The sequence below is a fragment of the Mesoplodon densirostris genome, chromosome 18, assembly GCF_025265405.1.
Source record: "Mesoplodon densirostris isolate mMesDen1 chromosome 18, mMesDen1 primary haplotype, whole genome shotgun sequence".
NCBI classification, from domain to species: domain Eukaryota; kingdom Metazoa; phylum Chordata; class Mammalia; order Artiodactyla; family Ziphiidae; genus Mesoplodon; species Mesoplodon densirostris.
In genome coordinates, this window is record NC_082678.1 from 47,822,970 (window position 1) to 47,838,340 (window position 15,371).

At 54.9% G+C, this 15,371-nt stretch overlaps 2 protein-coding genes across 2 annotated transcripts; both read right to left on the minus strand.

The window, feature by feature from the left end:
* Window positions 1-2,111: 2,111 nt before the first annotated feature.
* OVCA2 (OVCA2 serine hydrolase domain containing) lies at window positions 2,112-3,570 on the minus strand. The gene is made up of 2 exons (XM_060081408.1): window positions 3,301-3,570; window positions 2,112-2,952 (listed from the first exon to the last, which is right to left on the minus strand). The coding sequence occupies exons 1-2, from the start codon at window positions 3,482-3,484 to the stop codon at window positions 2,453-2,455; spliced, it is 684 nt and encodes a 227-aa protein (XP_059937391.1). The 5' UTR covers window positions 3,485-3,570; the 3' UTR covers window positions 2,112-2,452.
* On the minus strand, window positions 2,865-12,788 carry DPH1 (diphthamide biosynthesis 1). Its single transcript, XM_060081406.1, has 13 exons — window positions 12,683-12,788; window positions 10,764-10,916; window positions 10,580-10,643; window positions 8,862-8,983; window positions 8,282-8,439; window positions 8,031-8,152; window positions 6,053-6,121; window positions 5,490-5,646; window positions 5,257-5,357; window positions 4,334-4,412; window positions 3,933-4,073; window positions 3,655-3,762; window positions 2,865-2,952 (listed from the first exon to the last, which is right to left on the minus strand). The coding sequence occupies exons 1-12, from the start codon at window positions 12,735-12,737 to the stop codon at window positions 3,673-3,675; spliced, it is 1,311 nt and encodes a 436-aa protein (XP_059937389.1). The 5' UTR covers window positions 12,738-12,788; the 3' UTR covers window positions 2,865-2,952; window positions 3,655-3,672.
* Between the last annotated feature and the right edge of the window lie 2,583 nt (window positions 12,789-15,371).

The window sequence follows — 15,371 nt, forward strand, 5'->3', positions numbered from 1 at the left end:
GTCAAGAATGGGAGTTCTTGGATCTGAATCCAACTTTGGGTAAGTTACTTAGCCTCTCTGTGCCTCTTTTCTCAGTTGTAAAATTAGGTTAATAACAGTATCTACCTTATGAAGTTGTGACATTAAACTAGCTAACTAAAGCTTCTGCTTAGCACGTCTGGCATAGTTAGCACTCAATAAATTATATTCCTCTTCCTATCCTCTAGACCTCATTTTCCTTAGTTGAAAATGTTAGATCAATGATTCTTAACAGAGCTTCTTCCCTCTCCCTAGTGGAGTGCATGAGAATCACATGGGGGGCTTTTTAAAATTACACATATTTACCAGAGACTTACACTCTACTCTCTAAGGCGGTGGCTTTCAAGTATTTCATTGCATGAGAATGACCAGGATGGTTTGTCAAAATACAGATTCCTGGGTCCCAGTAGCTCTGGAGTTGGCCCCAGGAATCCAAGGTTTAACATGATCCTGATGCAAATGGTCCATGGAATCTGTGTGGAGGGTGGGAGGAATAACCCCTTAAGATTCCCCATTGTTCCTGGAGGGCATGATGGGAGAGGACATATCTCAGTTGTTGGGAACCAGTGGACCACATGATCTGTTTCCTTCTAGGTCAGGCATTTTGATTCTCAGGGGAATTTTTATCTCCTCACTCCTGCTCCACCGGACACTGCTCTGGTCTTCACCTTCACCCTTCCAACTTTAAGCCCTGCCTTAAAATTTATTCCCCAAATGTCTTTCCCTCTCTCCTTTACTCCTTCCAATAATCCCAAGTAGCAGCAGCTGTGGTATGCAAGTTGGCCTCATTTTCACCGCTTGGGGCCTTGCTGTGTGATTGCCACGAAGGCACGTGAGCCCTTAGTTGCCGATCTACTCACTGCTTTCCATTCTGAACTGCTTATTTCCAGAGAAGCCAGGAATCTGAATTTGTGTGAAATTCCAAAATTTTTAAGTATCATAATCCCAACTTTTTCTAAAATTCTATGGGCCAAAGCCAACAAACAGGTCTATAGGAGTAATTCAGTCCATTTCAGAGTCTCTTCCTTTTGCCAAGGAAGGGATCTCCCTTTAAAACAACCAAAAACAAAACAAAAAAACCCCAAGAACAAGGCAGTAGCAGACTGTACCAAGAGAGAACTTTCTCCCCAACCCCCCTTTCTGCTGTAAAGGTTCCAGACTCAGTAAACTGGGTCTGTCTGGGCAGGTAACTCTTTTTTTTTTTTTTTTTTTTCTTTTTAAAAAATCTTGGACAGCTGCTGTCCGTTGTGAAGAACTCAGAATTTCAGGTGATTTCAGACTATTTGTCTTGTCGTCTCAGGATGGGCTAGAGTATTTGTGCTACAATCTCCTAATCTCAATTCCTGCTCAATTACTAAACTACTTGGGGCAGCCATGCTTGAGGGCCAGATAGGGCCTGTTGCGAACTTCCAGAAAAGGAACAAGCTGGTGAGTCTGCAGAGGCAGGGCAGGCTGGGGATGAAGGCCCTGGAAGTGGGGGAAATGGCTGAAGTGAGCAGTCTTTAGAGTGTCTAGGAAAAACACCACTTTCAAGCCAGATGGGCTGCTTAGGTCTTGGCTGCAATCTCTACAGAGTAGCACCAATCTCAAACGCTGCAAACAGGGCCAAGTTTGGAAGAAGGTTACTTCTGTGCTATCTTTGGCTTCCATCAAGGTCTAAGGTCTAGCACCATCCCACCCTTCAAGCTCATAGTTCGGAGGGGTAAGACTGTTATGGTGGAGAAAGCAGAGAACATATGAAGCCAGGTTTTGACAGGCCAACACACAACTCTTAGGGATCAGGATGGAGGAAGCCAAAACTCAGTATGGCCCAGGCAGAGCCCTGCCAATTGATCTCTTCCCCAAACTTCTCAGATGTAAATTCTTCCCTGCTTCAGGGAGGCCTCCTTTCTTTCAGGTTGGGACTTAAAAGACTTTCACCAGTAATGTGTAAGTGTCTACGTGCACACATGCATGAGCTTGTCCTGGGGGTTCATAACTGGAAACACCTCCGTGCTTGGTGCTGCCCTGGAGGCTGTGTGGATGGCCAGGAATCCACTTTTATTTTTTTTTTAATAAAATGAGTTTTGCTGTGTATACCAGGGAAACGATGCTCAAAATCCAAATCACCACTTTATTTTGTACCAGTCACAGTGCTGCCAGTCTCTGCTTTTCGTGTTACTCTCCACTCATCCAGGGCTCCACTGACCTTTCTTATTATTTGAATATCAGATGCCATGGTCAAAGTCCATTAGGCCTCCTAATCCTCTTTTTCTTGAGTGCAGAGCTGGGCTGATATAATTTGAGCCTTAAGTATTGATATTTGTCTCTTGAGGTCACAGTAGGGGACAGAAGGGGAGGACAGGGATTATAGAGGCTGCATCAAGATCATGTGTCCCCATTAGGGGGTGGGGAGTGGAGCGGGAACGCAGAGGCAAAGGCATTTGTTGATCTGTCACTCTGCAAACTGGTCCAAGAACTGGAGGTAGGCCTGGCGCTGGGCTGCGGCTGCCGGAATGAAGTGGCCACCAGAGTGGGTGAGGGCGATGGCTCCAGCAAATCGGCTACACAGTTGCATACTCTCCTGAGAGGGGATGACACGGTCGGTGTCCCCAAAAACATGGAGGGAAGGCAGTGACAAGGGGCCCTGCAGGATGGCTTCCTTGAGGCCAAGGCCCCGGGGACAGAAACCAGATACCAGGATGATAAACCGGGGCAAAGGGAAGCGGGGATCGCCGGCTTGGCCAAGGGCACACACAAGGGCTGCTAGCGCGGCCCCCTGGCTGAAACCAAGGATCCCATCGAAAGGCCCCAGCTTGCTCAGTGCCTGTGCCACCGTTCCCAGGGCTTCCTCCAGACCTCTGCACACCGTGGGCTCTTCCAGTGCCGAGAAAACGTCTGTCTCCTGTTTGGAAAACCACCAGCCTCGAGGTTGCTCCTCCGGAGGGCAGGGCCCTACAGCGATGAGGGGGAGAGTTCAGAGTTAGGACGAGGGGAAATCCAGGGGGAAAGAAATGAGGAAGTGAGTGAGGGAAAGAGAGGAGGCTGAGGAGAGAAGAAAGTCTGGGGAAAATGAGGCGGGGAACAGACTGACCTGAAGAGGAGACAAGGTGGAAGTCTGGGAGGGCCAGGCTGGAATTTGAGCGAGGGGCTGGGGTGGGAGGGATGGAGGGCATAGGCAGAATGAGGTGGGAGGGTGGCAGGAATGAGGGGAGGGACAGGGTGGCTGTGTGCAGGCAGGCGTTACGGGGACGAGGCAAGACAGAGAAGACTGAGCGCATTTCCGGGCAGGGCTCATCTCACCGGGGTGTGGCCCGGCGCCCTCAGGGCCCGCTGTGTCCGCGACCAGGTGCGGGCCGCTGAGGCACACGAGCTCTGCGCGACCCCGCAGCGCCTTCCGCAGCGCTCCAGTCTTCTCGCGGAAGCCCCGCTCGCTCTGCCGAAAACCGGCCAGACACAAGACTCGCAGAGGCGGAGACGTAGCCATAATTTTGGGCAAGCGCAAGGGACGGGAAGCGGTCTTTCCCCCGAGCGGAAGTTGAACGTAAGGGGGCGGGACCCAATGCCGGCACCACCCTGGAGGCGGGCCTCAGAGAGAGTGGGCGTTGCCATGACAACGGAGAGAGGGTGCGGCCCGGCCAGAGCTGGGGCTGATACCTGGGACCAAGGAGCGTTTCAGGGAGCAAGCGGCGCGGCCTCCTCGTCTCTGCAGCTGCAAGCCTCGCAAGCCACGGCTGGAAAGGGGCGCGCGGGCCTCTCCTGAACCTGAGGTGGCCGACTTTGGTCACGGTCTCGCTTCCGCGACGTTCCCCACCCCGCTGACACGCATTTCCCGTAGCGGCCGCAGGGCGGCGGGCTCGGCTCGCGTCACCAAGGAGGCGGCCAATGTCTGGCCGCGCCCAAGCCTCTCCGCCCTCCTTGAGGTTCCTTCCTACCTTCCCCAGCGCCGGCCGGCCCGGGTGCTGGAGCAGCCGATCCTGCCCGTGGTTCACGGTCCACGGCCCCAAGGAGCTGCCGGCGTAGAAGTCCATAGGGTAGGGCTGCTGCCAGGGAATGTCCCTCAGGGCCACTGCCGCCTAGAGGAGAAACACCGGACAGTAACATCTGCCAACATTTTTCTACTCAGGATTATTTAATTCTGCCCTCACGACGGCCTACGAAGGTCCTACTATATCCCTATAGCACAGAGAGGAAATGTGAGGTTCAGAGAGGTGAAGGGACTTCCAAGGCCACACAGCTAGGAAGTGGCTCAGCTGTAACTAAGTGCTGCCCACCCACCCACAGAACTAGGAGCAAAGCCCACTCTCTCCCAGGGATTTTCAAAACGTGGTGTTACCTCATAGGGTGTGAGCAGCGGCTTGGGGAAGGCTGTGCCCCAGTCAATGGAGAGGCGTGGACATGCCACCTGCACCCACCTGGGAGGGGAAGTCACGTCAGATCAAAGGGGGGGGGCCCCCTGTTCCTGGGCAGCATGCTGAAGAACATGGCTGTGTCCCCAACACAGCCAATGCATGCTTACTATTCTAAAGTAAAGACTGTCACTTACTACTGTTTAGAATAACACTATGGGGACTTCCCTGGTGGCACAGTGGTTAAGAATCCACCTGCCAATGCAGGGGACACGGGTTCGAGCCCTGGTCCAGGAAGATTCCACATGCTGCAGAGCAGCTAAGCCTGTGCGCCACAACTACTGAGCCTGCACTGTAGCGCCCGCGAGCCACAACTACTGAAGCCTGCGTGCCTAGAGCCCATGCTCTGCAACGAGAAGCCACCGCACCGCGACGAAGAGTAGTCCCCATTCGCTGCGACTAGAAAAAGCCCATGCCAAGCAACGAAGACCCAACACAGCCAAAAATAAATACATTTATTTTTTTAAAAAAAGAATAACACTATGGTGTTGCTTGTTTTCTCCTGTTTCCTCCACTATGAACTTTCTGAAGGGAGGGCCTGGGCAGCTCATTTGCAATAGTATCCCCAGAATCAAATTTAGTGCCTGGTACAGTGCAGGTGCCAACCACCCCTCCAACTCATCTCACGCAGAATGACTATGATGCTGCCGTTGCCTGTGAGCCCCCAAGCCAGACAAAGTAGGGAAGACCCACAGCCAAGGGTAGTCCCTGCTGGACGGGTGCTCTGTTAACACTGAAATTCCATGATCATGGAAGCACCGACTCCAGCCTTCAACAGGTGCTGGGAAGGACCCAGACTCTAAGCTTTTTTAGCCAGTCATAGCTAGACAGGAAAGGTGGGGAAACGTACACATCCACCTCAGGAAGAAGGCTAAGCTTGCTGGGGAAGATCTCAGAGAGCAGCAACCTCACGAAGGGAAGTCCCAAGGCTCGGAGCCGAGATTCCAGGTGCTGTTGGGAGACAGAAGCAGAGCTGGGGTCCCCACGATCAAGCAGCCAAAGCTAAATCCCTTAGGCTACTGATTTTCCCAGCTCGGTTCCCACTTAGTCCTCTTTTCCAGAGGCCATCCTGAGCCCTCTGACCTCCAGAATCTTGGGACTGCCCTGGCGGCCCAAAGTGCCCAGGATGAGACCCCAGGATTTAGCTGAGCGGGCAGTGGCTATGGCTTCTTGGCGGTTGGCCTGCATGCGCTGGTAGTCATAGTGCTCTCTGGACAGGACTTTGCTGTACGGGTCGTATCTGGAAAAGAAGCTGTCATGGTCACAGTGACAGCCACTTACAGGATTTGTGCTATATACACAGCTCCCCGACTGGGCCCCTTGGTCTCCTGAACCCTCAGGCTCCATGCAGGCAATTAAGAACAGAGGCAAGAGCAGAGATTGTCGTTGGGAAGATCAGTTCCACAACTCGAGCAGGCAAGAGTGGGAGAGGGGTCTAGGATCCAGGTGTGATTCCAGGGGATGGGTAGGTGCTGTGCAGCAGCAGCCCTTCTCCTGATACCCAGATTCAGAACCCAAGTGCCTCAGATCCTTAGGGCCGGGGGCTGTTAAGTGGCCAAGGGATGAGGAAGTTTGGGCTGATGGAGGGTTTCAGTGGCAGAGAACCCCACCCCCTTCCCAGCTGGTCAGCCCAGCTCAGTCCATACCGATAAGCGGGGACATTGGGCTTGGCAATCATGACAGACTCCAGATGGAAGCGGCCATCTCCAAGATATCTGCAGGGGGGAGAAAGGGGACAGTAAGTGTGGGGTGGGGCACCAGAAGCAGCAGGCACTGGCTCGGAGGTCCAGAGGACTGAGTTCTTGGCTATGCTGCTGACTGTGTATGTGAACTGGGACAAAGCATCATTTCACACACACCGCCCCCCTCAGCCCAGCCCAGCCCACCCCACCCCACCCCACGCCACCCCACCCGCCCTGTTTTTTTGTTTTTGTTTCGGCTATATTGGGTCTTCGTTGCCGCGTGCCGGCTTTCTCTAGTTGCGGTGAGTGGGGTCTACTCTTTGTTGTGGTGCACGGGCTTCTCATTGAGCTGGCTTCTCTTGTTGTGGCTCGCGGGCTCTAGGCACGTGGGCTTCAGTAGTTGCGGCGCACGGGCTTAGATGCTCCGCCCCATGTGGGATCTTCCTGGACCAGGGATGGAACCCGTGTCCCCTGCGTTGGCAGGCGGATTCTTAACCACTGCACCACCAGGGGAGACCCCGTCCTGGTTTTTTCACACGTGAAATAAGTTTGAATTGGATGACCATTAAGGCCCCTCTAGCTAGGTAATGCAGAATCTAAGAACTGCACCTCTCCCCACCCCGGCCTTCTGGGGCAAGAGTAAAGGGACAGCCAAGACCACGGTAAGGCTCTAGATCTAGATCCTAACTTGGAGGTGGAGGGACAGATTCTCCCTCACCTAGCTCAATATAGATGTGGGAAGTAGCGTTCAGGGTGTCATCTATGCCATAAATGAGCTTTCAGGGTATATACTGGCTACTCTCTGCCCAAACTAGCTCTTGGGTCCAGTTACTGAGTTGTAATAACAGCCACTGTTTACTGGGCTTGTGCCTTCCGTGTACCAGGCCTGGGCTAAACACCCAGTGAATGTATGACCTCACTCAGTCCTATCAGGTAACCCTCCAAGCTGCTACCTATAGTATCCCCATTCCACAGAAGATACAAGTGAGGCTCAGGGATGTTAAGAAGCTTGCCCGAAGTCCCACAGCTATTAAGCAGTACGTCTGGGATTTGATTCCAGGCTTACCCATCAGGCTGTACCAAGCATGCCTAGGAGATGCTGTCCCTAACAGTACCTTCCCAGACCATGGAGAGGCCAGAGCATGGAAGACAATCTGCACAGCAGCTCCTTCTGTCTTGGAGATCACACCAAATTTTGATGAATGGCCAACACTCAGTGTCCCTCCTTCCAACACACACCATGACGCCCCCAGGGGTAGGCATCTATGAGCTCAGAGTTATGTAGGCACAGGCACAGGGGGAATGCCCCTCAGGGAGCAGGGCTACCAGGTCTGGGCTGGGGAAGGCCCTGATGTGGGCCTGCTAGGGGCTGGGATGTGCTGTGTGGGTGCAGCAAGGCTTGTGGGAGCAGCATCAGCAGCCCCAGAGGTGGGGCTGAGTCAGAGGAGTGCCCCTCCCTCCTTCCCTGCCATTAGCTGGGAATGGGGCTCCCCTACCCAGTCTTAGCCGGGGGAGCTGTCGGCTCTGGGGCTGGCTGCGTTCACACAACATTAAGCATTTCCATTACCTAAAATAATTAGGCAGCAGGAGACATGCTGCTCCTGCTTGTTAGCTGTCCGGATGCTAAATTAATAGGGCTGCAGCCTGGGCGTGCCCATCCATCTTCTCCAATTATAGTCCCACCATTTCTAGCCCACCCTCATCCCCCCATCAGGCCCTGATTCCTGCTCCACCCTGGGCATAGCCTTCTGGATGCTGGACAGAGCACTGGAGAGGGAGACAGGAAACCTGAAACCCTATTTGGTCCCCATCTTGCAAGGTGACCTTGAGCAAATGGCTAAGGAGCTTTAGACTCAGTTTGCTTTCCTGGATGATGAACCTCAGCTCCCTCCTAGGGTACATTTCTTGTGTCTCTATGACTGACACCCCATGTTTCACTTACACAACAGCCTCCACCTCCTTGGGTAGACGGGGGGACGTGCAGCCCAGGATCTCCCCAGGGGACAGGGGCTTGCACTGTGGGACACTCACACGATACTCAGCTTTCAGCTCTTGGGCAGCTGCCTGTAGGGATAATGAGGGAAGGGAAGCAAGTGGATGGGGAAGGAGAGGCAGGGCCATAGGACCAGCCTGGAGCACCTGCCATGGGGATCCAGGAAGAGCCTGGAGACTGGCCACTGTCTGCCCACTTACCTGCAAAGTTGACACAAACTGAATGGTGCTGACCAGCGCAAGGGCACTGGCTGGGGGAAAGGTGAGGCGGATAGAGTCCAGGAGGTGGGTAGTGTCTATCCGGATGTCCACAAAGACATACAGCACCCGGAAGTCTTGGGCCGAGGTGTCCATGGGAACTGGGAGGAGGGAAGAGTTCAGGAGACTGTTCTGGAAGGCAGGAGGGGCAGAGGGCCTGGCCCGGGCCGAGGTTTCTGAGTAGCCAGGACCAGTGGCTTTAGCCTGAGGGTTAGAGGGAGGGGCTGGGGGCGGTGGGGAGGGTGTTGTCACGGGTCTTTGAGAAGCTCCATCTCTGTCACTCGGCTGGGGGCGCAGCCTGCTCTACCACCAACAGCCTTTCAAACACCCGCATCTGGGACGGCAGCATGGTTTCCAAGGCAACCAAATCCAAAGGAAAGATTCACCTGCAGTGCAGGAAGGCCAAGGCCATCCCAGAAACCGGGAGGGACCTTGTGCACACAAGCAGGACAAGGCACTGTGATGGGGATGAGCGTGCAGTCCCACCTCCCTGCCAGGGTGTGGGTGTCCTGGTCTGCCGTACCCAGGCAGCTGTGGCCATAGTGCACCAGGAAGTCAGCTCCCAAGGCCCTTGCGGTGAAGTCATCCACACAGCAAGCCCCGTAGGTCACATCACCCATCACCAGCACTTCGGCCTCCGTGAACCTGTCGGGGTGGGGAACCATGGGACAGTGATGCAAGGAGGGAGCAGAGAACCTAACTGTGGAGGTATCTCAGGGCCCAGCTCCACTCTCCCTACCTCTCCCAGTCCCTTGGGTTGGCAGCTGCCACTTCTGCCAACAGAGTAGGAGGGGCCCAGCTGCTACCTCCCCCAGGCCTGGCAGCAGCTCCTGGAACCGTAGCGGTATGAGGACGGACTCTAGCAACCTTATTCCTCTGCCCAGGCTCAGACTGCAAGAGGGACCCCCAACCCTCAGCCTGGCATACAGGGGGTCAAACACAGACCTCCGCCGCCCCAACTCCTCCCACCCAGAGCAATGAGCATGCACACAGGGGTGAAGACACCCACTCCCACACCCTGGCACCGTGACGTGTGTGTGGGCACGCGTGTGGGGATACACGTAGCCTCCCCATCGCCCAGACCCCCTGCTACCTCCCCACCCTTAGTCAGGGCCCTCTGTGCCCGGGATGGGGGGACCCGTGGACAGCTCCTCCGCAGCACATGGCGCCACCCACACACCTCATGCGTCAGGAAGAGTGGGCTCTGGCCAGCACACTGCCATGGGATCTGCTGCCAGGCCTGAATCACTGGGGGATGGGTGGCTGGGGAAGACCCCACTCTCCCTGAACTCACCACAGGAATGGGGCCAGAGGACTAGCTCTTCCCTGAGACCCACCCCTGGGGCATGGAGTCTGGCTCAGTGTCAGGGGGTCTCCCCATTCCTCTCCTGGGGGTGTGGTGCGAAAAGCTGAGCTGCTGCCAGGCAGCTCCCCCACCTCCCCAAATCAGGCTGTGCACAGAAGTAGATAATTCAGCTCCTTAGAATGCAGCCCAGGCGTCTGAGTCAGCCAGAGCACTTAATTTTTTATAGATTAAAATGTATGCAAATTGGCCCGAGCCCCAGAGAGCATCCCCAAGGGGCAAGAGGGTGGGAGCAGAGAAGTGAGTCTGTGGCTGCGGGGATGAGGAGCCGGGTGGGGGTAGGGCGGCAGCAGGGGAGTGGGAGGTTCCCATCATGAGGTGACCTCCCCTTTCTTCTTTCGCCCTCCCTGTTCCTGTGCTGGTTCCAAATGGCTGAGCACTCATCCCCCCCCCCCCCAAGGATGGCTCACTGTGTTGAAGAAACTCAGATGAGGGAGGCAGAGGAACTGAATACCATCTCTGATGCGCTTCTCCCTCTGCCAAGCCCCTCCTGCCTCACTCCTCCAAATGCGCCAGAGAAAAAGTTTCCCTCAAGCCAGACCGCATGCTGACCACCCAGCCCACTGCAGGGTCAACTCTGAGGACTCTTAGCTTCTTCCTCAGGCTCCACCACCTGCTGTGGGCCCACCTTTGGAGATACTGGAATTGACTCATTTCTCCCTCCCGATTTCTTTTAGGGAAGGGGAGAGTTATAGAGACAAGCAGGGATTGCAGCAGGCTAGGAGTTTAGTTTGGGGGTTTTCCCTTGGTGTGTGTATGGCTGTGGGAAGGAACACGGTAAGGCAGAGGTCCAGAAGGAAAAAATGATGCCAACAGGCAGAGCTGTAATGGACATGGGGAAGGTCTTGGTTCAGCTTCGTCAGTGGCCCAAGGCTCACCTTTCCAAAATATCCACAATGGTACAGGCGAAGAGGAGGAGGCCTTCAGGCATTTGTAAGGCCACTGCAAGACAGAGCAGAGACGTGAGCAGAAGGCTGGGAAGAGACTGGGATGGGGACACTGCCCCTGGCTCGGCCAGGCAACCTCTCCTCCCCCACCCCCGCTCAAAGCTTATGGGCTCACCCTTCTTGGCCTGGGCCTGTTGGATCCGCCAGATGGTCTTGGGAATCTCAAAGTTATAGTTGGAAGGCAGGACTTGAATGGCTGCCTGCAGCTGGGGATTGTTCAGGATCTCAGGGGGTATCTGATTGGCCAAGCGGCCCCGAGGGGCTCGACCTAGGACGAATGCAAGGCCTGAGTTGGTTGGTGCCTGGCCTAAACCACAGCCAGACCTGAGTGAGCTGTTAACACCACCCAAGTTTAAGGCCCAGATCCTAGATGCCAAGGGGATTGGCCCAGCCTTCTTCCCCACTGAGTTCATCCTGAAGCTGGAAAGACAACCCATTAAGCTAGGAGGAAATCTGTATAATTAATTTCCATGTTATGAGATTATTGGGAATCAAGGACTTGAGTGTGTGGCTCAGCTCTTACCTCAGGAGAGTAAGCTGACACTAGGGGACTCAACTGAGAGGCAAATGAAAAAAAAGTCCACACAACCGCTCCTTGATAGAGAACAATCCTGAGGAAACCCCAAGAGCCCAGCCAGCCCAACCAGTCTGGGAAAACATCCCTCTCCCCCCAGCCCCTGAGAACACCTTGAAGTTCTGAGATCCTAGATATGAGATCTATAAGCAAACTGTTGTAAGTACTAATTTAAAAGACTGCCTTCCTTACTTGAGTCCCACTGACTATGTCTACACTGGTTAATTCCTGCACTCTTCCCTCTCCTCATTCAAAAGGGAAATAAACACCATACATTTAACTGACTTAACAAATTCCCCAGTTCCATCATTCTACCCCACTTCCCACCCCAGGAAGGATGGAAAGAATACACTCTAGTCAGGACTGTGGGCAAACAGGTAAGGAGAGAAAAGTGACCTTGCCCTTTAGGGGCTAGTAGTCTAGTGGCGGCAAATGCAGGTACACAAATAATTACAAACCCCTGATTAAAGGAGAAGAAACATTGTAGCCCTTTACGAAGGCTGCAGCCCTTCATCTGCATCCTACTCCCCACAATTCAGTTTAGCCCAACCCTGGTCTCCCTTTAGGCACCAGACAGTTTGGGAATGTGACAAGGAGAGAAATGATTTATTCAGCGAATATTTATTGAGCCTGTACTACTTGCCAGAACTTCCGCCAGGGATCCTGCCAGACCTGACACTTCAGCCTCTGTGGTGGTGGTGATGGTGCAGTGGAGAACCAGAATGGCAGGCTTGGGACCCTAAGTCCAGATTTGAATGTTACCACTGCTATGGTACTTGTTCAGATGTTTCAAAGGCCATGAAACACAAGCCTGCGTCTCTGGGCCCGCCCCTCTCAGAAGCTCCTCTGGCAGAGGCCCAAGCCCTTTGTGGTTGTTGGGGTGTGGGAGCTGCTAGTCGTAGCAGCTCGATTTGTCCCAAGGGCCAGTAGGCGCTTCCTTTTCATTTGGCTGTAACCTTCTGTTTACGTCAGCATTCCTCGGTAGACTGTGAGATCCCTGAGGGCAGGGCTGCAGTCCAGTCCCTGCACCTAGCACAGGCCTGGCATTCAGCGGGCGCTCAATAAGTGCCAGGTGAATGAAACCTTGTGCATCTTTCCTGAAGCATTCCCCGAAGGCACGCTTGTGGAATGCCCGGGGCAACGCGCCTGGCTCCTTCCCTCCCCGTCGGGTACGTCTTATCCGTGAGTCTTCAGGCGTCTGTCTGCCCGCCAAGGCAGGGGGGTTAGCGTTTCCGACTTAAGGACTACAAGCTCCTAGGAGGGGCTGCTCCCGATCGTGCCCTAAGGCTGCAAAAGACCTGTCGTCCTGGGCTCCAGCGACAGCCGCCCAGAGCGAGCGACGGCAAGGCCTTCCGGGTCTGGAGGAGAAACGCGCCGCCGCCATTAAAGGGTCCTGTCCCTGACTTGGGGGCCCTACCCCGAGATGCGAGGTCCGGAGGCCGCAGCCTTATAGCACCCACCTCTGCCCGGGCCGTTTCGGCTGCCGGACTCTGTGGCCTCAACCAGCGCCGCCATCACCAGCTGGCCCACGTCGGGACCAAAAAGACAGCGCTAGAAGAACGAGGAGAGCGCAGACAGTGCGATCGATCGCCGATCGGCCAGCGAGGGGCGGGGATTTGCGGGGCGGGGACCGTGAAGGAGAAAGATAGGGGTGGGGCTAGAGTGGGCTCCCAGGTCAGCCGGGAAGGTCGAGACTCTCGGGAGCCCCTGGTGGTCCCCGGCTACAGCGGTTGCGTTCTCCCGGCGACCCTGTCCCCTCCTCCCCTTACGGGCAGCTTGAACCTGGTTCTCCCCGACATGTGCCCTCCTATTTGCCGACTCCCTACCCCAGTTCTGAGGGCGGAGTCTTGTAAATGGCGACACCACAGGGTTCTCCTTCAGCTCTCCTCACTCTCTCCCCTCCTGATAAGACCTGGATGCCTATGGGTGGGGCCGCATTCCCTGCCTCAGAGGACCCCATTGCTCGGACAGGACAGAACTCAGCACCCACCGAGCCAGTTCCAAGTTGAGTCTTGGTGCTGGTTTCCGGAGCGCTGGGTTGCCCTTACACCTTTAGAACCGACAGTGTGGAAGGTTCACCTGTGATAAACTGCTACCAGGGGAAGGCCCCCAGCCTGAAGGTGCTTTCCTGGCAGAGTGGGGAAGTCTAAGGACTCGACTGCCTAAACCTTCGGGATTCTGGCCAACGTTTGTCCTGCCTAGGCTGCCCCTCAGGCCTAGGAAGCCTCTCTCCTGATCAGTGCATAAGCTTCTGGAATCTCAAAGAGAAGGCAGGGTAGCCAGTGAGACAGCCTTGACATTTGGAAGAGCAGAGTACCTGCAGGACTGGCTTTCGGCAAGGTCGGCCCCATAGAGGAATCGTCCCCCAGGGCCCTTTGCCCACGCAGCCCTCTGGCACCATCTTCCTCTCTGCTCTCTATGTGAGCACAGCTGGCCCTTTAAGGCGCTCTGTGGCCTCGAGCTCCCCTGGAGGCCCTCCCTGCTTGGAAACTCCTAATTAAGGTGCAGGGAGAAGTGAAAAACAAGCAGCCAGGGACCGGCTCTGCCTGGGAGACCGCCCAGAGAGGAGAGCTGGCTGGGCAGGCTGGGAATGAGCAGCCAAGGGGAGGACCAGAAGGGGTCAGTGCTCTGCCCGTCAGACCACCAACTGATGCTCTTAGGACAATCACAGCTTTGGGCAGGAATGTGGCCAACATGGGTCCAAGGAACACCCCATCAGCTTGATAAGAGCCCAGCCTGCACTTACCCATTCCCTCAGGTTCTCTGGACCCCTAGGGTGTAGGATCTCAATTCCAGGGACCCCGTGAGTCCAGCCCCTCCCCATTCAGGACACTAAGGCCCAGCCTGTGGGCAGCTTTAGCTCTGGCTGCAGCTGTGAGTTCCAAGGGGGAAAAATTGGCTCCAGCAGAGTAATGGCTTCTCCCTAGCAGGCCCCGTATCCCTTAGAGCCTTTCCCTAGGCAGAGGTGGGCCCACTGGTGATAGAAGTCCCCCATCCTTTTATAACATTGCCCCACAGCGCCTGTCCTAAATGAGTTGCCCTGGCCCCCATTAGGAGGTGAGCATGTGCCCCAAGACCCTGCAGTGCAGGACATTGGGGGCTGTTACTCAACTTAGGCGGAGAACACCTCCATCTGTCCATGGGGGTCTCCCTGCCAGAGTTACTCAGCAGTCTGAGTAATTACTGCCTGACAAGAAGGCGGGCACAGCGCTCTCCCCACATTAAACTACAACACCCACCCACGGTCGCCCCCACTCCCTGGCTGGACTCCAAAACAGCACCCAACCAGAGGACTGAAATAACTCTGCTTCTCACACTCACGCCCAGCCCCAGCCAACTTTGCCTAAGATACTGGAGATTGTGGGGCAGGGGGTCATGGGGAGGCGGCTTGAGGAGATGGAAGGAGGATCAGCACGTCCTGATTCAGGCCCATACTTTGGCGCTGATCGGCTGTGAGAAGCTGGTCAAGTTGTTCAACCTCGCTGACATTGGTTTACTGGTGGAGGGCCCCTGCAGCTCTCAGCATCATTGAGTTCAGCTAGTATCTGCCTGGCAGGGCTCAGATGGGGTGGCTCAGTCCAGCTCTGCAGCTGGTGGAGGCTAAGAGAATACCTCACCTTCTTTTCCCACAAGATGGACCAATTTTTTTTTAAGATTTTATTTTTGATGTGGAACATTTTTTATATAAACTTTATTTATTTATTCACTTACTTACTTACTTATTTATGGCTGCCTTGGGTCTTCGTTGCTGCACTCGTGGTGCCCAGCCTTCTTATCGCGGTGGCTTCTTTTGTTGCAGAACATGGGCTCTAGGCACGCAGGCTTCAGTAGTTGTGGCTCATGGGCTCTAGAGTGCAGGCTTAGTAATTGTGGCGCACAGGCTTAGTTGCTCCACGGCATGTGAGATCTTCCCGGATCAGGGCTCGAACCTATGTCCCCTGCATTGGCAGGAGGATTCTTAACCACTGCACCACCAGGGAAGCCCTGATGTGGACCATTTTTAAAGTCTTTATTGAATTTGTTAAATATTGCCTCTGTTTCACATTTTGGCTTCCTGGCCAAGAGGCGCATGGGATCCCAGCTCCCCGACCAGGGATCGACCTGCACCCCCTGCATTGGAAAGCAAGCTCCTTCTTAACCACTGGTCTG

Excerpts from the sequence above, each read along its gene's own strand:
- OVCA2 (XM_060081408.1), bottom strand. The coding sequence starts at position 3,484 with ATGGCTACGTCTCCGCCTCTGCGAGTCTTGTGTCTGGCCGGTTTTCGG. Across the intron at positions 2,953-3,300 it reads GGGCGCCGGGCCACACCCCG|GGCCCTGCCCTCCGGAGGAG; the intron begins GTGAGATGAGCC and ends TCATCGCTGTAG.
- DPH1 (XM_060081406.1), bottom strand. The coding sequence starts at position 12,737 with ATGGCGGCGCTGGTTGAGGCCACAGAGTCCGGCAGCCGAAACGGCCCG. Across the intron at positions 10,917-12,682 it reads CCGAAACGGCCCGGGCAGAG|GTCGAGCCCCTCGGGGCCGC; the intron begins GTGGGTGCTATA and ends CATTCGTCCTAG. Across the intron at positions 8,984-10,579 it reads ATTGTGGATATTTTGGAAAG|GTTCACGGAGGCCGAAGTGC; the intron begins GTGAGCCTTGGG and ends CCACCCCGACAG.